We start from the raw sequence: 27,720 nt of genomic DNA, 5'->3' as shown, positions 1-27,720 counted from the left end.
AATTCACACGTGGCCTGTGATACACACCCACAATGTTGATCACGAGTGGATCCGTGAGCCCACAGTGAATTTCGACCAACTGAGGAGCCTGTTTATTGTGGTAGGAGGCGGGAGTTCCATTCTTGTGACAGCTTTGAGTTCAATGGTCACTTTCCTCCGAAAAGGAAAGGAAAATGCACCTGTGTGAAGCTAGGCACAATAAGGATTAGCCACAATAGTGGAATTTGCAGCTTGCCTTCAAAATAAAAGTCCCTCATGCTACTAATCCAAAAGGGTACAAATGGTGGAATAAAATAAACACATTTAATTTGTCACATACACATGGTTAGCAGATGTTAATGCGAGTGTAGCAAAATGTTTGTGCTTCTAGTTCCGACAGTGGAGTAATATCTAACAATTCCCCAACAACTACCTAATACACACACAAATCTAAAGGGGTGAATGAGAATACAGTTGAAGTCCGAAGTTTACATACATCTTAGCCAAATACATTTAAACTCAGTTTTGCACAATTCCTAACACTTAATCCTAGTTAAAATATCCCTGTTTTAGGTCAGTTAGGAACACCACTTAATTTTAAGAATGTGAAATGTCAGAATAATAGTTGAGTGATTTATTTCAGCTTTTATTTCATTCATCACAATCTCAGTGGTCAGAAGTTCACATACACTCAATGAGTATTTGGTAGCATTGCCTTTAAATTGTTTAACTTGGGTCAAACGTTTCAGGTAGTCTTCCACAAGCTTCTCACAATAAGTTGGGTGAATTGCTGATGCCATCTACTTTGTGAAGTGCACCAGTCCCTCCTGCAGCAAAGCACCCCCACAACATGATGCTGCCACCCCCATGCCTCACGGTTGGGATGGTGTACTTCGGCTTGCAAGCCTCCCCCTTTTTCCTCCAAACATAACAATGGTCATTATGGCCAAACAGTTCTATTTTTGTTTCATCAGACCAGAGGACAGTTGTCCAAAAAGTACAATCTTTGTCCCCAAGTGCAGTTGCAAACCGTAGTCTGGCTTTTTATGGCAGTTTTGGAGCAGTGGCTTCTTCCTTGCTGAGCGGCCTTTCAGTTTATGTTGATATAGGACTTGTTTTACTGTGGATATAGATACTTTTTGTACCTGTTTCCTCCAGCATCTTCACAAGGTCCTTTGCTGTTGTTCTGGGATTGATTTGTACTTTTTGCACCAAAGTAGGTTCATCTCTAGGAGACAGAACACATCTCCTTCCTGAGCGGTATGACAGCTGCTTGGTCCCATGGTGTTTATACTAGCGTACTATTGTTTGTACAGATGTATGTAAACTTTCGACTTCAACTGTATGTATATATTGTATTCTAGTCATGGCTCATCCTATTTAACTTATTTTTTTATGTTTAGGAACTACGTTTGTATAGTTTTTTTTTATTGCTCGGTTTTACTGTACTATTGGAGCTAGAAACACAAGCATTTCACTGTACCCACAAAAATATCTGCAAATCTGTGTATACGCGACCAATAAACTTGATTTAATTTTATTTAGCAGAGTGGTTAAGGTTAGGTTTAAAATCAGATTTTAAGAAAATAAATTGTAGAAATAGGCAGGGTTAAGCCATAATTATGACTTTGTGGCTTTGGTAACTAGTGATGACAACTCAGCAGGGACATTTCTAACCCTGTTACTCACACTCTATAGTCAAGGCCATAGGCAAGGCTATAATCCAATATGAATGTCCAATACACATAATAGACTGACAATGGAGGTGATTTCCCAAAGTCAAAGTATTTCAATAAGAGCTATGATGCTAATATTTGTGTAAACTCTACAGAAATGTAATCTGTGGATGTCACTGAGTTGGCTGATACCCCATTTCATGGGTGTCCACTCCATACAATAGATAAGGCTGTACAGTGCATACCGACCGGTATGTACTGTATGCCCCCAATGCAATTATGCAGTCTAATCAAATCAAATGTTAATTGTCACATGCGCCGAATACAACAGGTGTAGACTCATGTGTACATGTACAGTAGGTAGGGGAAAAGTGACAAGGCAATCAGGATAGATAAACAGAGTAGCAGCAACGTTTGTGAAGAGTACGAGAGAGTGTCTGTGTGAGAGTGTGTATGTGGCGTCAATATGCATGTGTGTGTCAATGAAAATAGTCAGGGTAGCTATTTGATTAAATGTTCAGCAGTCTTATGGCTTGGGGGTAGAAGCTGTTCAGGAACCTTTTGGTTCTACTCCGGTACCGCTTGCTGTGCGGTAGCAGAAAGAACAGTGTATAACTTGGGTGGCAAGAGTCTGTGACAATTTTTATACATCCTTTTCAACTGTTTTGTTTCATTCATTTGTAAGTTATGTAACAACATTCCAAACTTGTTTAGCATTATATCTTCCAATAGGGCATTATTTCCACAATTTGTATCAGTTTCAATGGCGGACTGTTAATTTGAAGGCGAACCGACGATTCCTCTATTGTGGCTGTCTTCACACAACTGGAACAGCAATTTCTCCATTCCCAACTGGTAGCTACCTCGAGTGATCCAGCTAGCTAACGAACGCTTCACATTGAGAGTTCTGGGTTGATGTTCCATATTTACTTTCCTACTAGTAGAACCCCCCGCTTGGTGAAATTCGAAGAATAATATAGATTATTTTAATTATACTGCACAAAACAAGTGCAAAGTTAATAGCTACTTGTAAGCTTATTTGCTAGCATTGCTAGTTAGGAAAGCTAACGTTACGGTATTTTGTTTTCTGAGATTTGGCTAAAAGGGCGGGTATTCTTTTTGTTTTTGCCATCCCAGCCCCCGACAGCTTGTTATTGCTCATTCGAAGACTGTAGTAAATCGTAGCTAGCGTGCTCGTTAGCTTGATAATATCGTGCGTATTCAGCCAGGAAGCCAATTCAAGGCCTTGCTTACCACAAGTCTTTGCATCGTCGTGCAGTGAGAGCTGACAGGTGAGTAGCGCCCATTGCTTAGTAACGAGCCAGCTCGCTTACTCGTTGTTGCTAACTGTCGTCCGGTAGCTGCCTAGAACTACAACAATATCGTATAATTAGCTATACGATAGCAAGGTATAAATTCAAGTTTACTGAAGCGGCTGTCAAACTAATTTAGCAAGTTAGCCAACTAACGCGGTTTGCTTGTTGTGCGTTGTTTTTAGCAAATGCATAGCTAGCTAACGTTAGCTAGTAAACTCCCCACGTTATAATCTTGGTACTTTTAGCTACGTAACGTAAACTACACGAATAAGGAAGTGGCTGCGTTTGCTAACGTTAGTTACTTAGCTCGTGAATTGATTGGTAACTAGTCAGCTAACTAGCTCAGTATTCACTATTCGACAGGTAACGTTGGCACAGATAGCTAGTTGCTAAATGTTTCGTGACTTTGTTCGTCAGCAAATCAATGTGCCACCGCAGTGACGTCCGAGTTAGGTAGCTACAGACGTTGCTATCTAACTACCAGCTAGGTTACTTGCTAAATTGGCGAGCTATGAATGGCCTTGTTTGGAGCGTCAGGTGCACATAATAATTGGTGCCTAGCCTTTAGAATAGCCAGCAGGTCCTACTTGCTTGCTTACAGCAGCACTAGGGTCAGACAACATTCCTGTGTATATTAAGACTCCGCAGAACTAGATATGGCTCGAAAAACGTACCTCAATCCAGGGTTGAGAAATACGTTGTACTCCGAATTGCCCCAACTGTTACACCAAGAAGATTCAAGGATTGCTAAACAACTAGCAGTCGTTCAATCTTCTCGATGTAATAGTTGGGATACTGGGGCAGTTCAGGGTACAATGCATTTCGCATCCCTGGATTGAGGTATGTTTTGAGCTATTTCTCGAGCCGGCTCCAGTGTCTTAATATACAAAGGATTCCTGTCCGACCCTAGTGCAGCTGTAAGCAAGCGGGTAGGATCTGCTGGCTCGCCTTTTGAATAGTCTCCATCAACAATTGCTGTTGTAAAAAGGGGTCTATAAATACATCTGATTGATTGGAGGTGAATCATGCTGGAGGTCACCATTTTTCACTGAATGCTGATGATACTCTGCTTTTTCCAGCAGTTTGGGTTAACTTTGTAGTTGAACGGGCTTTACATATCATTACTTTATAGTATTTTACTAGCCAGAATCACTGTAAATGGCAGTCACATGCCACCATGATTCTAGCCTTCTCTCAGATCTGTTTGGGCTCTTGCCACAATTCCATAGGTAGTTAGTTGGCAAAAGAGCTTTGACGAGCTAGCTTAATCTGGTAACTAGGTTAACCATCGTCCTGTCCTCACAAATAAAAAAAACACACACAATGGAAATCCTCCTTGCAGGCTTTACCTCATCGCATGGTCTCTGCCGAACTTGTCAGCTGGAGACTGAAGTAACAAGCCTGCTCTGTATCTTACTATAGTATCCACAGTAATTTTCCTGAAATGTGCTAAGAATATCTCAATTAAAAATGATAATGCATAGTGCAAACAAGTTGGGTAGTACCAATGATGGATATAGTAAAATGTCTGTTTGTCAAGTTGTCTGAGGTAGGGACTATTCAATAGGAACTTGTCAACTGTTGACAGCCATTGGTGGGCTATATCAAACCTATCATGTAATTTAATCACTGATGGCATGTATTGCAGTCAACACTTGTAGTGAGCAGTTGTTGGAACGCTGCTTAAATTGCAATTTTTGTGGAGACCAGAACTTTGCTTGCATACTGTACAACAGCACAGTCCTCAAGTGACAATGCAAATCAGCAAAATTGAATGTTTGCAAAATTTCCAAAAATACTTTTCAATATTTGGCGTAATTCTGGGGTGTCCAACCCTGTTCCTGGAGAGCTACCTTCCTGTATGTTTTTGCTCCAACCCCAGTTGTAACTAACCTGGTTCAGTTTATCAACCAGCTAATTATTACAATCAGGTGTGCTAGATTAGGGTTGAAGTGAACCTACAGGATGGGAGCTGTCCAGGAACAGGGCTAGATTACGCCAGGGCCTTCCATCTTCCGTTTCTCAAAGAATAAGCAGAAATGCACAAATAGACAATTACATACAGGGTTAACACTTAAATGATAACGAGTTATGCCCATATGTCAAATAGGTCCATGACACAATATTAAACATGACAGTTAAAGATTAGTGTGGGAACCTTGTAACTGTTGGCCATGATCTCTGAATTAGTTGTGCAAGAAATGAGCACAATTGTTGACTTGTTGAAACAATTGCTTTGATAACTGTAGTTAGTTGTGCCTTGCTTGATGGAAAAGCATCTGTTTAATTCTTTACAATGGTCTGTTAAGCCCAGCTCACACTGTCTGTGGTAATGAGTATGTAGGTCAAAGGTCGTGAGCTTTACAGCCATGCCATTATTTTTCTGCTTTGTTTGCGAACACAACGAGAGCTCATGTTAGACAGGCATTCGATTGTTGGGGGATTATCACTTCTTTACAAATTGGATCTACTGGATAGAAAAGGGACATTTCCAATGGTGTTCATACTTATAGATTGCATGTATGTTTTGTTGACACATTACTAATGAAATATTTCTTTGCACTTCCATGGTGAGCTACAGCATTGGTTGGCTGCAGTGTTTTCTCTGTGCATATTCACAAGGAATCAAATGTGACGAAATGGAGGCACCTACCTCAATTTGTCCAATATGAAACACTTGGTTTCGTTTTCCGGTGCAAAATGTTCCGCTATGGGGTGCACTAATGAATACAACCCTGGTAAACTTACTTGTTTCTCTATCCGCAGCTTACTTGGTGACAAAGAGACTTCTCCCTGAGGAGCCAAGAAGTAGACGGCTCATGACTTCTGACCAGGATACAAAAGTTGTAGCTGAACCACAGGTGCAGCAAGTACAAGAAGCAAAAGAGAGCTCCCATCTGGTAGGTACTAAATACTAGGCTACTAGAAATTCCGCCAATGTGGAGAACACGGAGAGAATCCATACATTTAAAAAGGATTTCAACCATATTCAAAATGTAGGGAATCAACTAAATGTAACAAATGTATTAATTTGCACACGTTTATCATGGCATTAACAGGATGCATCAGTGATTTGTATTGGTTTGGCTAACTTTACCATCACATGTGCGCTGTAAAAACACTGCTAAACAACAGCCTCTTGCTAGGTGCACAGTATAATTAAAGGGCAACTGCACTCAAATCGCCATTTCTCAATTTTCGCCAAACTCAAAGGTGGTTTAAACATTGTTGAGGACTTAGAACATTCAATGTTGTTTTTCTATTAAAGTGTGGTTTTCTCAGGTTCCCTCTCAAAATCAAACGGAGAAACTGAATTTCGGGGAAATCTAAACGAAACCAGGCAAAAAACACATGCCTTTTTAACTAAAACTATACTTCACGATCATCCAAACCAGTGTTTTCTCATCGTATGCTTTACAAAAGTAGGGGAAACCTCTCTTCTCTGAACTGGTTTGGTAAACATAGCTTACCTCCCCACTTATGTAGCCTAATTCTATTTTAAAAAGATGTTGGTTGCTCTCCTGTGTAATTGGCTATATTCTCCCACTTAATGCATGTTTTATCGCTGCAAGAGTTGATTTCATGTTTTCTGACACTTAGTGAGTTCCTTAGGCCTATTTGTAATTGTGTTTGTAACCCAATTTTTTGACTCATTGTAGCTTCATGGACTCCAACTTTTCCTCAATTTCAAGCGCCGACTTTTCCTCAATGCGAACTGCTGTTGCTGTTTGGCGCCGAGGTCATTTATATAATAATACTTTGGTGGGTGCTTATATTTGTCCTAGTTCACACATGAACAGGTGTGTATTAATACACATGTGAATTGGAATAGTTTTATTTTTTGCATGTCCCAACTCCCCCTGAGATGCCCCCGTAGAATGTGGTCACAGCCAGGGTCTGTCATTATCAACATCGACCCTCAAGCAATTATGGTTACGTGCCTTGCTCAAGGGCACATCGTCTGTTTTTTTCTCTCAACTTGTTGCCTAGCAGCTTTTCACTTACTGGCCCAACACTCTAACCGCTAGGCTACCTGCTGCTGCTTTCATCACTAATTGTATCTTTTAAAATTAAGTATACAGTATTTATAGGGACAGACATTCTTTAGTTGGCATTTTAACACCTCAGTCATAGTTCTGCTGCAAACTTTCATGTCTTTTCTGCTTCCAAGATACTCCTGTACTGGTATCCCTACACACTCCTCACTTCTTTCACACAATAGAGATGTGTGTGTCTCTGGGGTCACATCCCAAATGGCAACCTATTTCCTACATAGGTTGCCATTTGTGTAGCCTACCTGCGTCCACACGCTTCTTAACAAAATGTAGCCTACAGCATGCAAAGACGACATGCTCTTCATCTAATAAAACATACACGCCTTATGACAAATCCATTGAGCGAGACTGCCAGCCACATAGCTGCACCATGCAGGGAGAGCACAGCACTCATGAGGAGTCCTCATTTTAACACGAGTGCTGTGCTCTCCTTGCATGGTGCAGCTATGTGGCAGGCAGTCTTGCTCAATAGATTTGTCATGTGGCTTGTATGTTTTATTAGATGAAGAGCATGTTGTCTTTGCGTGCTCTAGGCTACATTTAGTTAAGAAGCGTGTGGACGCAGGTAGGCTACACATTGAAATTCCCCTTGTTCGTCAATCTCTTGAGTTGGAAAGAATGTTAAGTTGAATAGCCTAAATGAGGGCCAAAAGGAAAGCTTATTCTCCCAAATTAGGAAATGGAAAGACACTGCTGTCTTTTTCCAGTTTCATTTAGGCTAAACACATGGCATACGTTTGGAAACAAGATTGGTTTCAGGAAAAAGTCCCCAATGGATTCTTGAGGTATGCCGTTTTCACGTCTCAATCCAGGGACTTTTGTTGTTAAGGTAATTATTTATGCCTCCCGCCACTCGCCTTATTAAAGAATGACCTTTACTTCCATGTGTTCCTTGTTAACATGTAGTGTGTGATGTTAAGCATCTTATTCTATGCTGCTCTGCTCAGCGCTACTGTGCCATATGCTGTGGCATATGAACATTCATGAATAGCACATATGACCTATTTAAAGCTATGTGTTGGCCATATCTTATCCAAATGTGAAAGCTGTTACATTAATGACTCCAATGCTGCTGCCACTCAATGGAATCTGCCTGTCGTTGGTTCTAGTATAGTACTAGTTAATGCTCTATGTCAGGTTGGAGATAATTGTTTTCAGGATCTGGCTGTCCAAGAGACGTCCATTTAGTTGTAACCTAGGCTATATGCCAGAACCTGTAGGCTTGTGAGGATGCACAAGTATAACATTTCCTGTGGACACAGCACCCCCCCCAGGTCGTTTGAATCAGGGGTGCTCAGCACATTACCAGTCCACTGTCTGTCTGCCCTGGGTCTGGAGCTCAACGTGGCAGACCCAGAGGACCAGTCCAAATTGTGTGTTTTGTTTAGTATCCCTTTCAGGGACTTTAATCTATCCCTGTATACAAATGAACACTTCCATGGCTGTCTGACTGACTAAAGGAGCAATGAAAACATGCTGTGCACTCGATGACAATGTCCCCCGACCCCAATGTCTATAGTTCATAATGAATAACAGCTTCCCAAAAATAACATTTCCAATCAGGCTACTGGGGAAAGGTGAATCACTCCCCTCAGTGAGGGATGGAAGCACCAAGGCATTTTATTGGGAAAGGTCAAGCGGACCTGAAATGCTTTGGACATGGTAGTCAGTTATGTCAGGCCAGTTTCTATAGCAGCCAGGTCAGATGTGGGAGGGTATTACATTATTGCAAGACTGGATTATAGGCTCTTTGTTTCTCCTGCCTTGGTGTCAGTGTGGCTCTGGTTTTGATGTAGCGTTTTGTCTTGGTGTGTGTTGTAAGCTTGACCAGACAGCCCATTGAGTTTGTAGCCTAATGCAGTGTTTTTAAAGTTTTTTTATTTTTATAAATAGACCCGGGCAAATAGACAGAAGCTCCCAGTGAAAAGCAAAGGGCCTTGTTGCTGTTCCATCAATGTATTATATCACTCTGAAGAAAGCTGGATTTACTTTGTCTCCCCTTTGGATACTCAGCCTCTTGAATTTCCCACAGCAGAGAATCCTAACTATCCAAGTTTTCCATTAAGGCTTTTTGTACCAACGATGTCACGTTAATGCAGAGTTCTGCATTTCACGCAGAAAAAAATCTAATTGTTATTTAAAAATCAAATGGTTATTTCTGCTCTGGTTCAGTCACAGTTAGTTCCAAATCATGAATGTAAAAGGACTAATGTTCTCTTTCAGTTGCACTTCTCCACTCAATGACAAATATTTGCTATCATCAGAAATCAGATTCCCTCATACACAAATGAAATTGGATCGGCAGACAGCGCTCTGACTGATCACTGTTAGCAAGTTAAAATGCAAAATGAACTTGAAGCAAAACATGAGGAAATGTAGCTAGCGTCGTTCTTTCTATGATACACAACATTAGGAAATGGCCTGGCTTTTTAATTATAAGCTAATTGTGTGGCTGCTAGCCAAATAGTGTTGCACTTTTGTCATCAGATTAAAAACGAAGCCATTTTTTAAATTATATTTGCTTTCAAGAAAATGTATAGTGTCACGACCCTGACCACTATTGACCGCAAACTTGACTTTCAATATACAACTCGGGTGAAATGGTTTAAAATGCACAGTTTTGGATGGTCTGCATTTTGAAAATGCTGATTTCTAAAAGCTAGTGTGACCCCTGACACTTGTATGTAGGTTGGATATTGGTGTGTTACTTAAACACAGGTTCATCTGACACCTAAAGGCCTATTGGGTGTGGATTGCAAAAGGAGAAGCCTAGTGTACACACTGGATAATCCATTTCTCAGGCAGCTTCTGTTTTTGGCTAAGGTGGATTTAACAATAACCTACCTTAGCCATCAGTATGTCTGTTCGTTGGTGACGTGGGTTTGATGTTTTGATGGAGAGCGCATGACTCAGAGGGTAGCCGCAGCAGTGATGAAACCAAAGCGCCATTAAATGAGTGACAGCGGCGAATCAGCGGCTGCCACGTCGGACACCTCGGCAGCAGTGTGTCTCATTTTTTAAATTTTCTCTCTCCCCCGACAACCTGTCGCTCCTCGTGACCCAGAGGCAGTTTGACAGCACAGACGGACCACAGAAGCAGCCACAGCCTCAGAAGCATCAAAGAGCAGTGTAGACTATGGGAGGCAGAAGCCCGAGGAGGGCATGCTGAATACGCTGTGCGATGCCTGGGAATCAGAAACCTCTGGAAATAACCAGGGGATAATAGACTCTTGGTTGGTGTGCTCGGAAAGCTCTGGGAATATCCAAGAGGTGATACAAGTAGTCTGTGTTGTGCTTGGCTCTGAATGTGATTGAGGTGCCATATGGACTGTCACTGTGTGCAGCAGGTGCGATGACTGTGAGCCCGGAGTGTGCAGGGCATGATTGGATGCGCTCCTGGACTCTTTTCTTACTGTAGGCAGCGGAGAGTAACTGCTTTGCCTCAGGACTCAAGTATGGCTTTTACCAAAGCCCTTCGCTATAGCCGTGTAGCTTGTGAGTCTTGTGTAAGGAATTGGCAGAACAATTACTTATCTCTTGTGAGTATGTCCAGACTTCTCTTTGAGCACCACTGCTTTGGGCAATCTGTCATTTTTGCAGTCTTAAGTATGTTGTCTTGATATCTCTGCCAGATATCTATCATTGTTGATTTTACTTAATGCATTTATCATAAACTCCGGTTTCTCAATGATGTAGCTATGGCTATATAAAACAGTTTGTTCTTTGTCAACCTTTTTCTGACAACATTTTGTGTATATTTTCCTTGATTTCTTCTGTGGAACTGACAGGGAAAGATTTAGGTTACACTAGCATTTTCTCACTGAGTCTGTTGCCTCAACTCAAAGACCAGGCCAACTCAACAACATTTAGGCTATTCAACTTCTGGGATAACTAGTAATCCCAGAAGGGATGGTCTGCTTGCTGTGTGACAAGATGAAGTAGCCTATATCATCAATCATTGTCTGCATGCATAGTAGTTTCTTCATACTGGCTATCAGCTTTGCTGTACTGAGATGAACACACATTTGTGGTCACTGGCCATTGCTATTTGCACATTGGTATTTGTATGATCACACCACAAATCAAAACCAGCTTTATTTATACTGCTCACTTCAGAATTGGTATGCAATTTGCTTTACAGGAAACAAACAATGAAAATAAAAGCAGAAATATTTACTTCACACAAATATAAGATAAACATAAGAGTGACGAACTGAATGACTAAAAAGCACCCCAAGGAAAAGCAAATCTAAAATATGTGTTTTAAGATATATTTTAAATATGTCCTCAGTTTCAGCCTCCATCGAGTTCTCTGGCAGGCTATTCCAAAGGCTGAGGGCATAATCACTAAAGAATGCCTCTTGGTCCAAGGCTTTGGGATAGTTAAAAGGCCAGTGCCAGAGGACCTGAGGGACCTACTGGGTGTATATAACTTAAAAGCATGTCTGACATGTATTGAGGTGTACAATCGTGGATTGATTTTAAAAACCAATAGAAGAATCTTAAAATGTATTCTAAAGCTCACAGGCAGCCAGTGCAGAGACCTTAAAACCGGTGTAATATGTGCTCTCCATCTGGTCTTGGTCAGTATCCGTGCTGCAGCATTCTGTATGTTTTGCAGTTGACAATTGGCTTTCTTGGGTAGACCAGACAGGAGAGCTTTACAGTAGTCATGCCTGCTTGTAATAAAAGCATGGAAGAGTCTCTCTGTATCAGAGAGAGAAACGGTCGCACCTTTGCAATGTTCGTCAGGTGGTAAAAAAAGCTTTTTTTGGTCACGTTCCAAGTGTGTGATTCAAAATTGAGTTCAGAATCTAAAATAACACCTAGTTTTTTTTAACCTGTTGTCTTTATTGCCCATGAATTAAAATGGGCGACGAGATTCGCTCTGTGCTTTGGCTCCAACAATAAGTACCTCTGTCTTGCCTTGATTTAGCTGGAGAAAGTCGTGAGCATCCAAGTATTTAAATCACTAATACAGCTGAAATCCTCTGACACAAATGTGAAGGCGTGTATCTTCAGCGTAGCAGTGGAAATCAATGCCATGCTTTCTGATAACACCGCCAAGGGGTAACATTATAGATAGATGGATATATGAACAGTACGCAAGGTTGAATGGCAGAGCCTTAAAAATAATGACAATTGTCAAATTCCTGGAGAGTACCTTCTCATTATTCCTTGATTTAGCCTATATTCTGCTATACTGATAGTATTCTTATACATCTGTACTCCTGTTATTGTTTGTTGAGTACCCCTCCTTTCTTTTGTCTGCTGAAGTCTGGAGGCCTACCTGAACTCATGTATATAATACTCTCCTATCTTGTCTCCTGCCACAGGAATCTGCCAAGTTTTCTGACCTGAACCCCAATGCAAAAGCATGGGCCAATCACATGCTTAACCTGGACACCGCCACTGCGACTGGGACTGCGAACACACCTGCTCTCCAGCCATGGAAGGATGGCTGCGATAGCAGCTTGGCTGACCCTGGGCCAGAAGGTCAGCCATTTTAAGTACCGGCTGGAGATAGCCACGGTAACAAAGGGGTCGTGTCCCAAATGGCACCCTACTCCCTACATAGTGCCCTACTATTGACCAGAGTCCTGGTCAAAAGTAGTGCACTATGTAGGGATTGGAGTGCCATTTGGTGCGCAACCCCTGTCATCATGGCGCAGCCATGGGTTGAATCATTTATACTCACTTTAGTTAGAGGGAGAGCTATAAATATTACCAACCCATCCTTCCTTCTAACACATAATAAGCAGAATCATTTTATGTGCAGACGTTAAGATTAGCCAAGTTTAGCCGTCGTGGCAGTTAACAAGGGACTGGTGTGGACATGAAGGTGATCAATTAGGACCAGTTTTATTCAGATTGACACATCTACATTTTACTCCTAGCTCATTATGTGAAGTTATTTGTGGTGATTAAAGTAGTCACATATTCATGGTATACATTTTAACATCTAGATACTTACCTCACTTTCCCCTTGTATAGATCAATGTATTACTAGTACTACATAACATGTAGGCCTATTGTTTCTTCAAATTAAGCCATCGCGGTATTACTAGCTAGTGTTAACGGCTTTCTTGGTTGTCCCTTTAAGTCTGTCCAGACTATGAAGCCAGTGAAGACTGTATCTTGTGTTAACTGCTTGGATGGTTGTTTCCTGTTTTACTCTGTCCAGGCTATGAAGCCAGCAAAGACAAAGTGTTTGAGGAGCCCCTGTTGGCCGACCCAGATGAGCCTCCACCGGTGATGATGGCAGAGCCAGCCCCCATGGCCGCAACCGTCACCCTGGAGGGCTCCGACCCTGCTGCATACCCAGAGTCTGGCCAGGAGGCAACTCACACAGGTGGGATCCTCATCCACTGGAGTGGAGACCATTCACTTGAGTTGAGCAAAGCGTCTATGAAAGTGATACACAATTATATAAATGGTATTCTCATTGCACTGCAACATTGTGTTTTAGAATATTAGAAATGTATGCATCAATGAGTTTGTTTTAACTTAAACAACCTGTACCTAAAGGGGACTGCGTGTAATATAATGAATGGTCTAATGTCATTAGAGTGCACTATATAGGGAATAGGGTGCCATTTGGGACAAGGCCTGTGAGTTGAATGAAATGAAGGGTCTCTGCATGAAAGTGAATGTTGTGTTGTCCCCCCGATGAGCAGACGGTGAGCTCCAGCAGGAGAGCCGTCAGGAGGACCTCCGGGAACACCTGAAGAAGACCCTGGAGTTCTGTCTGTCCCGGTGAGTATCAGTCAATACTACACACTGATTGTGTCACAAATTACACCCTATTCCCTATATAATGCACAACTTTTGACAATTGACCAGTCGTACTCTGGTCAATTGGCCCTGGGGAAAAGGTAGTGCACTATATAGGGAATAGGGTGCCATTTGGGACATAGCCATTGCCTACTATAATACAGCCAATAATGCACTGGGCACACTGCTGCAGAAACCATATAATCTACAGCCGTGCAGCACAGAGGCACAGCTCTGCCATTACAGAATACAGAACCCGCCTGACCAAACTTTAATTGGCTCTTAGGGGAGGTAGCTAGGGGAGTAAAGTACACCACTACTGTTCCATTTATTATGCTGTTCCCCATACAGTATGTGTCGATGCTGGGCCATATTTTATGTTGATAGTACTCAAGTGCTGCCCATGCTAGAATACAGCCAGTGAAATATGTCACTGTGATGATGCACAATGGCCGCATACTCATTAGTTCTCTTTGGCCCTTTGTGGGAGGCGTGTTCTAAATGAAAGCTTTATTTCATGCTGTCAAGAATTCCCTGGTGGGTGCTGTGGGGAGGGAGGAGTGACTTAGGCTACAGGGAGTGACTTACCGTTTTGTCTTGTCTCTTTTCACTTACAGGGAGAACCTGGCCAGCGACATGTACCTTATCTCTCAGATGGATAGTGACCAGTATGTGCCAATCGTGACGGTAGCTAACCTGGACCACGTCAAGAAACTCAGCACGGACGTGGAGTTAATCGTTGATATCCTACGATGTAAGTGACACCCTTCTATTTGAAACTATCGTTCACTGAACGTTTTCTGATTAACTTGATACTAACAGCAATTTTTGTTATTGAGACTAAAGAGACATTGCTGGCAATAGATGTTTCATTTAGAATGGTTTCATATGGATTTCAGTTGTATTAGTTAACCTTCTTTCTACAACATCAATCAATTCCTAGCAACATTTGTTACATGGCAATAAAGTTTTCAGATTTTGATTATAAATTCACTGGACTTGAATATTGCCCTGCCCCTGTAGCTCTGCCGTTGGTCCAGGTAGATGAGAAGGGGGAGAAGGTGAGACCCAACCAGAACCGCTGCATCGTCATCCTCAGAGAGGTCCCTGAGAGCACTCCTGTAGAGGTATGTTCACTGGCTAGCTGCCGTTTGAGTCCCAAATGGTACCTTATTTCCTATGTAGTGCACTACTTTAGACCAGAACACTAAGGGTTGTGCACCACATAGGAAACAGGGTGTCATTTGGGACATTCTGTCTGGACCATTTTAAAAGAAAACAATGACTTATCTTCGACTGACTGTATCCAGTATGGCAGACAGTGGAAAGAAATCATTCAAGTTTCAGCAAGACTAGGTCATTTTCGTACAAACTCTTCTGTGTCTAGGCTATATGTGTGTTTTAACCAGGGCATTGTAGGTCATTTCCAGTTGAGTGCACAGCACACTACCTGAGGTGTAATCATTACTCCAAACGAAAGCTTTCTATTGGGCAGATTCAGGTAGGTCCCTCCATTTGCTGAACCTGTCCAATCGAAACAGTAGTTTTCGTTTTGCAACTGTTTGTAATAATGATTACAACCCTGAGTCGTTTTCCTGGAATCATAAGTCATACTGGTGTATGTCTGTCAATTTATTTCTTTACTCATCTTCCATCTTGTGACGTTGACACCCTGTTAAATATGTTATGAGCTGTGTTCGAGTACCCATACTAACATACTACTTAATGAGTATATACTATTAGTTAATTTTAGTACACTGTAAACTAACAGTATCCTTTCAGTTGAGCATACTAGCTCTTCGCCTGTCTACCGGAAGTTGATGCTGTTGCTATGCGACTTCTAACTAGCTAGTTAGCATAACAAATTACTAGTAAGACATTTTACGACTTCGGGTGTGTTTTTTAAATTCAATCTCGAGTGCCAAAGTGCGCTCGTAAATTCAGAGCGTTGTCAGTTTATAATTCAGAGCGTTTCCCTCTCGGGGGGGCACATTGGACGTTACAACTAGAGATTGACCGATTATGATTTTTCCATGCGTTTACCGATATCGATTATTGGAGGACAAAAAAAAGTTGATACAGATTTAGTAGGCCCTTTTAAAATATATATATATTTTTAAATTATATATATTTTTTAAATAGATTTTTATTTATTATTTTTTTTTAACTTTATTTTGTATTTGTAATAATAAAAATAATACTGAATGAACAATTAACCCTTTTATTTTAACTTAATATAACACACAAATAACATCTATTTAGTCTCAAATAGATAATGAAAAATGTTCAATTTGGTTTAAATAATGCAAGAGCAGTGTTGGTGAAGAAGGTAAAAGTGCAATATGTGCCATGTAAAAAAAGCAAACGTTTAAGTTCCTTGCTCAGAACATGAGAACATATGAAAGCTGGTGGTTCAATATTCCCAGTTAAGAAGTTTTAGGTTGTAGTTATTATAGGAATTCTGATGCTTCGACTATTTCTCTCACTACCATTTGTATTTCATATGCCTTTGACTATTGGATGTTCTTATAGGCACTTAATCTCGGGAGTTGATAGGCTTGAAGTCATCAACCATTGCTAAGAGCTGCTCACAAACGCAGTAAAGAATGAATGAATGAATGAATGCTTATGAGCCTGCTGCTGCCTACCATCGCTCAGTCATTCTGCTCTATCAAATATCAAATCATAGACTTAATTATAATATAATAAACACAGAAATATGAGCCGTAGGTCATTAATATGGTCAAATCCAGAAACTATCATTTCGAAAACAAAACGTTTATTCTTTCAGGGAAATACAGAACCGTTCCTTATTTTATCGAACGGGTGGCAACCCTAAGTCTAAATATTGCTGTTACATTGCACAACCTTCAATGTTATGTCATAATTTTAAATTCTGGCAAATTAATTACGGTCTTTGTTAGGAGGAAACACAGTTCGCAACAAGCCAGGCTGCCCAAACTTGTTGCATATACCCTGACTCTGCTTACGCTGAATGTAAGAGAAGGGACACAATTTCCCTAGTTAATATTGCCTGCTAACATGCATTTATTTTAATGAAATATGCAGGTTTAAAAAATATATACTTCTGTGTATTAAATTTAAGGTTGGCGACGTTGAAGTAAGCTGTGATTCGATGATAAATTAACAAGCACGGCATTGATTATATGCAACGCAGGACAAGCTAGTTAACCTAGTAATATCATCAACCATGTGCTGTTAACTAGTGATTATGTGAAGATTGATTGTTTTTTTATAAGATAAGTTTAATGCTAGCTAGCAACTTACCTTGGCTTCTTTTGATGCTGCGCTTGTGTAACAGGTGGTCAGCCTGCCACGCAGTTTCCTTGTGGTTTGCAATGTAATTGGTGTCCAAAAATACCAATTATGAAAACTTGAAATCGGCCCTGATTAATCGGTAGACCTCTACTTACAACGGCAGTCAAGCACCCAAGCTAACGTTGACTTGCTTGCTAGCTACTTCCAGACACAAATGAGACCACTCTGACCATTTTACTTGCCCTAGCAGAGCTGGTTAACCAGAACGCTGGTGACTAACTATGCTCCTGGCAACTATTTAATTATGCTTTTTTTGCCGACGTTTACTGACACCGGCCATATTCAACAGGTGTTGAGCGCTCGAAAATGCATTATTCTGCTCTCTGGTACACTTGGACGAGAGTGCTCTGAAATCGGAGTAGATAGCCAGAGCGAATTTACGAATGCACCCGAATGTCCATTGAGAACGACTATACAATTTAGCTAAGCTAAGAATAATGGGAATAATCAAGTCAATAAACGTTGGGTCGTTAGCCTATAGCTAATATACTGGCTAGTTTCATGTATAAGTAGCCAACTAACGTTCGGTAACTAGCTAACAACATACCGGTACATACTGCTGTAATGATGTTATGTGGTTCGTAAGCGTGTAACTAACAAATTGCCAGCCAACATAACGTGCAAGGTAACTTATTTGAAGAGTCATTACTTTGCGCAACATTTTCTTAACATTTGTCATAATTAGTTAAAGCAATGAATTTGTATCCACTCTCGTTGTACCTCGGCTGCATATTTTCCGCCAATTTCTTCAAATCTGAAAATGATGTGAAGCTTACGCCCATTTCCTGAATCGCATTATGGTCCCTAAAGTACGGAAATAGTGTCCTCTGCTTGTGTACTTCATATTTTGGCGAATTTAGTACGACATCCGGGAACTTTTGGCATACTAACTATATTCATACTATGACAAATAAGCATACTATATACTCAATTCACGTCACAAATAGTACAGTTAGTATGAGTATTCTAACACAATGACACATTGTTTATACAGTGTTTAGAGGTTTCAGCTATTGTGCAAGTGGGTGGTTATCAAAATTAATGCAGTGTGACAAATTAAAGGGTGATGTTTTTAGTTGTTTAGAATTCCGAACATTTTAATGGTGTTATTTCAGTCTGAACTGTACTCCCATTGGGGAATATTGACAATATTTGACATTGATAGGGCCAATTTTGTTTTTTGTTTGTTTGTTGGATACAGATGCATACAAGAGGGAGTGTGTTGAAAAAGTAGTGTGCCAGATTCGAACCAATGCTCGAGCAATGTGCTCCAGTGGCAGTGGCTTAGACCGCCCTGAGCTTTTCAATCGAAACCAGGAATTTGCTCACATTTCCTGTGGCGTTTTGGCATTACTAAAGGGATAGATCAGGATTTTGACAATGAAGTCCTTTATCTGCTACTCCAGAGGCAGATTAACTCGAGGATAACATTTTTGTATGTCTCTGTGTCCAGTATGAAAGAAGTTAGTTTCGCCAGCCAATGCTAACTAGCTTAGCATATGCTAGCTGTACCCGAAGACTTAAATCCTGAACTATCCCTTTTTAAACTTGACATTTGCTCTTGTTTTGCAGGAGGTCGAGGCTCTTTTTAAAGGAAAGAACTTACCTAAATTCATAAATTCTGAGTTTGCCTACAACGACAACTGGTTCATCACCTTTGAATCAGAAGCAGATGCACAACAGGTAAGGAACATTCTGGAATGTCGCACCATTGCATGATCATAGCTCTTGATTTTGTACTTTTCCCCTGCACGTCATAGCATGTTTTAGACCAGCCGTACAATCCTATGTTTGGTTTACAACCGCTAGTTGAGGCCATACCGGGTTTTATACTGGCCTTGAGCTTATGTCCTTCTCAGCGGGTATACAAACTGAAGACATATGTTGTGCTGTTTCTGAAGTGTTCATTTAACCTTTTTTTCCCTAGGCATATCAGTATCTTCGTGAAGAAGTGAAAACCTTCCAAGGGAAACCTATTAAGGTAAGCTAATTCATGTTTTTTGTTTTAATTAAGGTTAACTTCACCCATTTACTGTACTTTCTGGAGTATGGGGCTTCAGAACCTTTTTCTGTCTACATAACAGCAACTAATGCTTTCCCCCAAACGACTTCTTGTGGATGATAACAACAATTCAATCTACAGTGTTTGTTTGGGTTCATTTAGAGTTGACGTGAAATAATACCCTGGAGAAATGTGGCTAATTTATTCAAATCTCTGTGCACCGCTTTGAAAAATGCCTGCTTTGAATATTTGTTTTTGAGGAAAAATCAATTTTCTAAGGAACTCTAAATTCTAAACCCCAATCAGGCACGGATAAAGGCGAAGGCAATTGCTATCAACACTTTTATGCCAAAGAATGGCTACCGCCCGGTGGAGGTAAACCCATATGCTCAACAGCAGCAGCAGCAGCAGCAGCAACAACAACAACAGCGTTACACCTCGTACTACATTCCTCCAGTGTACAGCCCTCAGCAACAGTTCCCCCTCTACAGCCTTATCACTCCACAGGCCTGGTCAGCCACCCACAGCTTCATAGACCCTTCACTGGTGAGGACAACAGTCATGCACACACCTACAAACCTACAATACAGACTAGGGTTGCAGAATCCCCAAAATTCTGATTGGGAAATTAATGGATTTTATGCCTTTTCTCTCCTGATTCTGGGAATCTTCCCACCTGTGTTTCTGGAAAACCTGGGAATTTTAGATAAAAATTAAAAATGTTTGAGAAATTACCACAAACCTACAAGACATCAAATGAGAGATTTCATAACTTCACTGTATGATATGCTACTAGAACTCCTATAAAAGTAATTGATTTAGTGTTTCTTTCTATATTCAACAGGTTACATCATTTCACAACACTCAATTCATCAATGGATTTACAACATCCCATAGTTTTAAACCAGCGACGTCTCCTCTTGCTGGTGTTAGGCACTACTCTCCCAGGAATAGGTGGGTACACTGACATTCCATCTAATGTACACGATACTACCAAGAATGTCCACATGACTGTGCTTGTATTATAGAAATAGAATGGGGATACCTGTTCTACTCATTCAAGTCAATAATTCCATAATGTGTGGTCATTCCAATTCTATGGAATGATGTAGGATCTTTAAACATTATTGATCAGTGTTTCTTGTGGAATTTTTCAGGAATCACACTCACAATAAACCTCACCTGAGGCCCACAATACCCAACGCAGATCAGCGTGGCACAGGGCTCCTGGACAACCCCACCATCTTCAACTTCCCCACAGAGCGCATCCTGAACGGGGTGCCCCGAGGTTCCCCCCAGACGACGCGGCTCCTGAGCCAGAACAGAACCAGGTTACCCCCCTCCACCATGACCTACCCTAGGAGGGACATCGGTACGGGTCGGGTGGAGCCCGTCAGCACCGACTACTCACTGGGCATGGGCCGTGGAAGGTAAGTGATCATCCACTATCTGCATGAGCTTCACCACCATAGACATCCATAGGCTGTGTCCCAAATGGTACTATATTTGTTATTTAGTGCACCACTTTTGACCAATGCCCATGGGATCTGGTAAAAAGTAGTGCGCTGAATATGGTGCTATTATAATTTTACTAGAGAGAGCATGGCGCTCATGTTTTGGAATTGAAATCTAAGGCTAAATTGTGCTTCAAATAGATAAAAAAAAATGTCAGTGAATCTTTCAAATGTTCTCTCTCTTAAAGGACAAATATTTATGGTTCTAGGAAAAAGAGGGATGACAACAAGTTTACAGTAAGTACATATTTTTTTAATATCTCTCCTCTTAAACTAGTCTTTGACTTTGAGAAAGATCCATCAGTACTGATGCTGAAGGCTGTGACCACCTGACTGAATGTTTGTATTGCAGGGATTTTGTAGGTGTGGTTGCCAGGCTGGCTTTAGCGCTCTGGCCTACATACTGCGCTCCTTTTGACCCGCCATATAGGCTCTGGTAGAAAGTAGTGCTCTATGAAGGGAGTAGGGTGCAGAGGTTGTTTTCTCTGACTCACTGCATTGTGCCGACTCTGGTGTTGCTTAGGGAGTGGCCACCTTGTCTGACGGTGTTTGATGCTGTTTTGTTGTATAGAGAGTGGCCACCCAGTCACCCCCTCCTCAGAAGCCCCCATCGCCCAGCTTTGAGCTGGGGCTCTCCAGCTTCCCCCCCCTGCCTGGGGCCGCAGGCCATCTGAAGACCCCTGACAACATGTTTGAAAACAGACTGGCCAGCATGGTAATAGGAGCCACAAAGGTCAGGGTCAGTATTTACCACCACAAGCTGTCATCTCCAGGCCACTGTACTCTGTGCGTCCCAAATGGCACCTTATTCCCTATGTAGTGCTCTACTTTTGACCAGGACCCATAGACTTCTGGCCAGGGAATATGGTGCCATCTGGGATGCAGCCAAGCTCTCATCTCCAAGCCAACATAGTGAATCACTTAGCTCAACATTTCAGCTTTGTTGTCAGTAGGTACCTGATGTGTTGTTTTTCTCACCCCGTTCCAGAATGTAAGTGTTGATGCCAGCGGTGCAGGCGCCCTCCTCCCCTCAGGAGGACCCAAGGAGCCACTGAGGACTTTCACTTCTCCACAGTCCCCGAGCCTCCTGCCTGCTGCTCCCCCAGCCCTGACCCTAGCACCAGCCTCGGGCCCTGCCCCTATCCCCACTCCCTCCCAACCCACAGAGTGAGTATATGACACGTGTGTTTCAACCCCCCACACACACGTTCTATTTAGAAAAACAACTTATTTTGTTTTTCATATCATACAGTATCTTTTCTCTCACACTTGTCTCTATTTCCTCATCAAACACGATAGATACAGTAGCTTGGTGTAGAAAAAAATTAACAGAACTGACTTGACAGCATTTCATGCCCTACTCGTCTTTGTGAATGAATTGTGAGATACTGTGTGTTTCAGGGAAGTGAAAGTTCCGGAGGCAAAGGAGAACCGGGTCTCTGTGGAGCTGGTCACTGACACCCTGTACACCGCTAGCAAATCTGTTCAAGTCAATGGGGCTGCTACAGTAAGTGCTGGTTCACCAAAGCATTTAAACAACCAGGTGCAATTATTGATATTAGCTGATCTACATCTTTTGATAGGTATAGATGCTAACTTGTGGTTCTTATTTTAATGCATGTCAAACCAGGGTGCGTAGTCAATGTCCTATGAAATTAATCCTCTACAATCTAGCTTTTTTTTGTGTGTTCAGGAACTGCGAAAGCCCTCTTACGCTGAGATCTGCCAGAGGATTAAAGACCACGCTCCGACACTACAGGCCCCTAAAGAGGCCAAGCCAGCCAGCAGCGCTGCCTCCGCAGGAGAGGAGAGGAAGTGCCCTGACGCAGCTCCAGGGGACAGGGGCGAGCCCAAGGCCCCCCGAGAGACATACCCAGGCTCCTCCAAGCCTGCTAACCCAGGCAGACCCCGAGAGGTCCGGAGACCAACCGGCCGGTGGCCCTCACCACCTCCCCACCACCCAGGGAAGGGTCCCAGCAGCAAAGATCTCAACACCCCCCCAAAGTACCTGCAGTAACCCCCAACTGCAATAAAGTCCATTTCAAAACAAATGTGTGAGAGGAAAAAAATCTGGAAAAAGTCAGGGCTATTGAAATACAACCTATCCCAAAATCATCAGTCAGTCACAGCATAGAGAGGATGTGTTTCTGGATCAGGGCTTACTGACAATAGCACCCCAGTGTGCATGTAGAGAACTGTTCATCTTTACTTATTTATTTTTTGGGAGGTTTATTTCATTTGGATTTTTTTTTGCATTATTTTGTGTCAATCAGTCAAATGAACTCTTGTTCAGATTAGTGGGATAAATTCATATGTCCAAACTGCCTTCCAAGATAATATTGTGAGAGTAGGTAGACTGGAAGCCACCCAGTGAGTGAATGAAAGGAAGTGGATGAGTAACGGAATAGCGGTTTAGATCTTGTTAGTTGTGGGGGGTGTTTCTGTATGTTGTATGCAGTCCTAAGATGTAATGTGATACCATTGCAGGATGAGATGATCAGTCAGTCATGAGATTGGCGTCCCAAATGACACCCTATTCCCTGAGTAGCGTACTACTCTCGGTCAAAAGTAGTGCACGACATACGGAATAAGGCGCCGTGTGGGATGCAGCCATAATTGTTTTTACATATTTACATTCATATGCAAGGTCAACTAGTCTAGTGTCATTTTAGACTTCACTGAAATCCACAGAAGACCTACTTTCTGAGGGATTTCTGAGATTCTTTTTGCCAACACGGAACTCTTTGTCATTGTAACACCAGCATATGAGGAGAATACATTTATTTGCATACTGGATTTGATTGTTGGTACAAGTACCTCTAGTTGTTGCGTGCTGGTGGTTTTAAGAGCGCCAAAGTCTTTATCTGGTATTTCTTGTGGTAAACAATAAAATGTAGTTTTCTGCTATCCCATTCACAGGAGTCTGTTTCCTAGCCGTATAAAGCACATTGCTAGTTAGGCCTCTTAGAGAGAGGTACTATCAGTGTCAGTAGAAATCTACATGTATTTTCATCTCAGAAAAAAAACCGCATAAATTTATCGCGTGGTGGCTATTGGTGACTCTACTCCTTCTAAATCTAGCTGTGAAACGAGCATGTCAAAGACTTGTTCAGCGGGCACATGTTGGCAGTGGAGGTGGCTAGGCTACTATAAGGAGTAGGCAGTAGGGTTTTGGCAGGGTGCAGTGACTTCATTATTTTAGATAGCTATGGTGCTCGAGGATGAACCTGGAACGTGTTACTTCGATGAATCTGGTACTGTACTTAGAAATTAATACATGATACATGTCGTCAACTAAACTTTGCACTATTTGTTTTGATTCTGGACATACAGAAGCAAAAAGGGAACATGTGAATCTAGTTTCATATTCTCTGAAATGTAAAGAGGAATATTGAAACTGCTGATAGTCACATTATAATCCCTTTAAAATATCAGTTACTTTTCTTTCCATTTGACTTGCGCATTATTATTAAATGTTGTGGCAGTGTAATCAGTTTCAGAAGATCTAAATGTTGACTAATTCGATTAACTTCTACATGGAGAAATCCACACGAGTTAAACTGTTTACTGCCATGTAAATGCCTACTAGACATACTTCCGTGCAGGATAAAAATAACTTAAGTCTTTAGTTGTTTTCTTTTGTGCTCACTTTCATTGATTTAAACCTGTGGAGTTTCACTAACAATGGCTTATTTTTGCAGTGGTGTTTTATTTGATTTTGTTTTCCATTTTAGGTAGTGAATTATGAAAGCACTGCTACGTGGTGTTTATTTTTATTTTTTAGAAAGCGGTTTGTTTATTCAGTATTACAGTAGCAAATTGTAATGTGGATTTACACCTGAGATCAAAGGTTCCCAAACATTGTCCTGCCCCCCCGGATGCACATTTTTGTTTTTGCCCTAGGACTACACAGCTAATCCAAATAACCAACTCATCAAGCTTTGATTTATTTAAATGAGCTATGTAGTGCTTGGGCAAATAACTAAATGTGCACCCAGGAGGGGACCCAGGACTGAGTTTAGGAAATCCTGGTTGCTCCAAAATATTTACAATTAAGTAGAATTGGTTGAAAGGAAGAAGTGGGGTTTTTCCCTTCACTACAAATGTTAGATATTAAGGTAAAAGATGAGGCAGCCCTTTTAGAATGAAGGTATAGCTTTAGTCATTGGGTGACACTCAGAAAATATGAGTAGTAAACTGCACCCTGTGAGCAGGCAGAGTATGACCTTTGACCTGTTTTGGATGCTGTAAAGTCCTTTCAGTTTGGACAAATGTTAGGCAGAGCAGGCAACACTGTTGGGCTGTTCCAACACCTTCCCCTCCATACAGTAGAAATGCCCTGTTTATTTTTAGCATGGTTTTCTTCTGGAGATTTCACCTGGCTCTCCATACAACAACCATATAGCTTCCAAATTCCCCTCTGTGCTTTGTATAAATCTCTAAGTAGAAAAAAAGTGGAACCTGTGTGCTTCTTTAGTGTCTCATTGACGTCTTCCTGCAACAAGGAGCTACCCTGGAGTACTTTGCTTAGAAAAGAGGACTTAATTCGGAGAGAGGAGACATTGCCTGTATTGATAGTCATTGTTGCTTTTGATTTGCATGCCGTTTGGTTTGCAAACACATTATTTGGGGAGTTTGATTCTGAAGGACTGAGATGCACTTATGGGCGGTCTTAAATGGCAGATGTATTATAATTTTTTGTCTTTTTTTTCCCTGAGATGGTATAAAAGACATGTTGTACCGCATCTGCTTATTTAGAAACCAGTGCTGTTTATTCCATGAGATATCATTAAAGTTTCTTTTCAAGAAAAAAATATATACAATTTTATATATTTTCAAATGTATAATTTCCATCCGGTGTTTAAAAACTTGAATTTTATTTAAACTTGAAAATGACTTTGCCTTAACTTTTATACGAGACAACGTAGAGTTAGTTTATTTTTTTTCAAACCCCGACATGTTACTAAGGGAGACGCATGGAAATATTTAGTCATACCTAACGTCAGGAGTCTTACTTGGTCTTAAAGTACAAATTTAGCAGCATTTTGGTTTTGTCAAATGTATCTCGACTCTCTTTTGATTAACTTTGTTCCTTGTTTTTATTTTCTGTTTGGTTTGGGGGGGAATATAAATCCTGTAAATGCAAAATAGTCAATACTTTATCAAATCTGTTCTTTGAACTGTGTGCTTTGCTTGTACAGTTGTAAATAATCAGAAAATATAAAGAGGTACCTTAAAATGATTTAAAAAAACATATTGATCTTGTTGAACTATTAATGTCGCTTTTGAGCTGGATGTAGGATATCTAAATGTTTGAATTTCTTTAAAAAAAAAATGTTCTGATGTGAAGAATTGCGTCTGCCTCACTTTGCAATGTGGGCAGGTTGTCTGATTGTAACTTTTTAAATGTCATTCTCATTCCATTTCCATGTGTTTTCTCAACAAACAGGTGTTTATTTCTATTGTTTAGCCCCTTCACTGTGCACAATGAGAAAAGGGGAGAACCTACCTGTTGTACAAATACACATCTTCAAATGATAGTACAAAGTCCATCCTCTGTCCTGTGACAGACGGCTTATATCAATCTGTGTGATTTGGCCCATAAAACAGTTCTTTATGAATCACAGTAAAGCACATTTGAAGCACAGGAACATCAAATCTTTCACACACAACCAATGTCAATTCCTCAGCAGCATACAGTATAATTTGTTTGGCGCAAATTGATTAAGCATGGTTGATATTTTGTTTGAGTTTTTTTGTTTTTCATGAAAATGTACATCAACGGAACTTTCGTAGCCCCCAGAAGTAATAACTGTACTTATTTTGTTTTTTGGTAGGCTTTACCAGTGTTTAGACTCAATCATAATAGTGTAGATATATTTTACACTTCTCATTTTCTTGCAGAAATTATTTCCGGCACACTGTATAACATACTGTGCATTGTCTTTTTGTATCATTTGATCACACATGTGTGTTTAATGTGGCAAAAAAACTGTGCCATTTAATTTGTTTCAGCCTGGCAGTTTGTTTGACTTGTACATAATATTTAAGCGCCTGCCATTTATATTTTGATATTTGTTGTTACTCATGGGAAGTGTAGCTGGTCCAGAATTATAAAACTGGGAATTAAAATCTGATACCACTGACATTAGACAAAGTACTCATAGCAACCTGCATCTGACCGGGCTTATGAAGTCGAGGCATGATTGTCTGTAAATTTAAGCTGGTCTATGCTCGTAGGCCTATCTAATACAAAATGCTGTTGTCTTTGCAGATTGGGTATGGATATGTTATCAGGCTGGGCACTGTGTGTGATTGTGAAGTGTACCACCTGGGATCAGCAGAAGTATAAAACACAAATGCAAAGTTGACTGACGGTCAAGTTAACCCAAGGTTCATTCGCCAGCTAGGTGTGTGCAGCATGATGAGAAAAATATTTTTCATTCAATGTTATTGGTTCATCTCTCCAGAAGATGATGGCACTGCTTACAGTACGAAAGACTGACTGAACCTGTGAACTTTTTCTTCTTTCTTTTGCTCGCACTACTAAAGCCTGTTGTAATGTTTGGGCTGTTCTCCTTGTGTTACTGTACACAGACAAAGTCTCTCATATCAGGCCGTCTCGTTCTCCTTGCCCAGTTCGCTTCGATCTGCTTCGTCTCACCAGTTTGACAGTGCCATGTATATTTTTGCAACGGCTACAGCTTGTTGTAAGTTGACCTTGCTTCTAAAGTGATGTGACAATGCACCAACTGACTGGAATGAGACACAGCCATTGTCTCACTATCAACTCACTGTGGTCAATTAACTCATTTTTACCCATACCATGTTACGCTAACAGCAGTGGACAATCGCTGACTTTATGGGAGAGAAGAACCTATGAACATAAGTTGTTCATGGAGGTATCTGAGTGCTTTTGATTTCTTACCTATTCTTCCATTAAGACTGGAATCAAGCGTACATGTCAACTATTGATAATTTAAGTTACTCTTGTGTCATGTTAAGCTGTCTAATTTGGAGGGGAAAAATGTAGCTTATTGAAAAATAAAGATTTAGGCACTGTTA

General features: G+C 41.0%; 1 protein-coding gene across 5 annotated transcripts; it reads left to right on the top strand.

The window, feature by feature from the left end:
• The first annotated feature begins 2,472 nt into the window (after positions 1–2,472).
• LOC118402159 (la-related protein 4B-like) lies at positions 2,473–27,720 on the top strand. 5 transcript variants are annotated; one of them, XM_035800148.2, is made up of 17 exons: positions 2,473–2,947; positions 5,738–5,871; positions 12,363–12,522; positions 13,211–13,378; positions 13,704–13,782; positions 14,418–14,554; positions 14,824–14,927; positions 18,712–18,822; positions 19,067–19,120; positions 19,448–19,687; positions 19,986–20,095; positions 20,299–20,571; positions 20,865–20,892; positions 21,227–21,394; positions 21,644–21,822; positions 22,057–22,162; positions 22,349–27,720. In XM_035800148.2, exons 2-17 carry the CDS (start codon positions 5,791–5,793, stop codon positions 22,670–22,672), a joined length of 2,322 nt encoding a protein of 773 aa, XP_035656041.1. In that variant the 5' UTR covers positions 2,473–2,947; positions 5,738–5,790; the 3' UTR covers positions 22,673–27,720. The 5 variants fall into 5 exon arrangements, with proteins under 5 accessions (XP_035656041.1, XP_035656040.1, XP_035656037.1 ...); XM_035800147.2 differs by having other exon boundaries at positions 20,844–20,892; positions 21,227–21,388; XM_035800144.2 differs by having other exon boundaries at positions 20,844–20,892.

This window comes from Oncorhynchus keta, chromosome 23, assembly GCF_023373465.1.
Source record: "Oncorhynchus keta strain PuntledgeMale-10-30-2019 chromosome 23, Oket_V2, whole genome shotgun sequence".
Taxonomy (NCBI): Eukaryota; Metazoa; Chordata; class Actinopteri; order Salmoniformes; family Salmonidae; genus Oncorhynchus; species Oncorhynchus keta.
The sequence above is the reverse complement of the archived record's forward strand: the minus strand, read 5'-3'. Positions and strand labels throughout refer to the sequence as shown.

What these genes read in the sequence shown, in the direction of transcription:
- LOC118402159 (XM_035800144.2), top strand. Translation starts at nt 5,791, where the DNA reads ATGACTTCTGACCAGGATACAAAAGTTGTAGCTGAACCACAGGTGCAG. An exon ending in TCCAAGGGAAACCTATTAAG is followed by an intron (nt 19,121 to 19,447) that starts GTAAGCTAATTC and finishes AACCCCAATCAG; the next exon opens with GCACGGATAAAGGCGAAGGC. An exon ending in CTGGGCATGGGCCGTGGAAG is followed by an intron (nt 20,572 to 20,843) that starts GTAAGTGATCAT and finishes TCTCTCTTAAAG; the next exon opens with GACAAATATTTATGGTTCTA.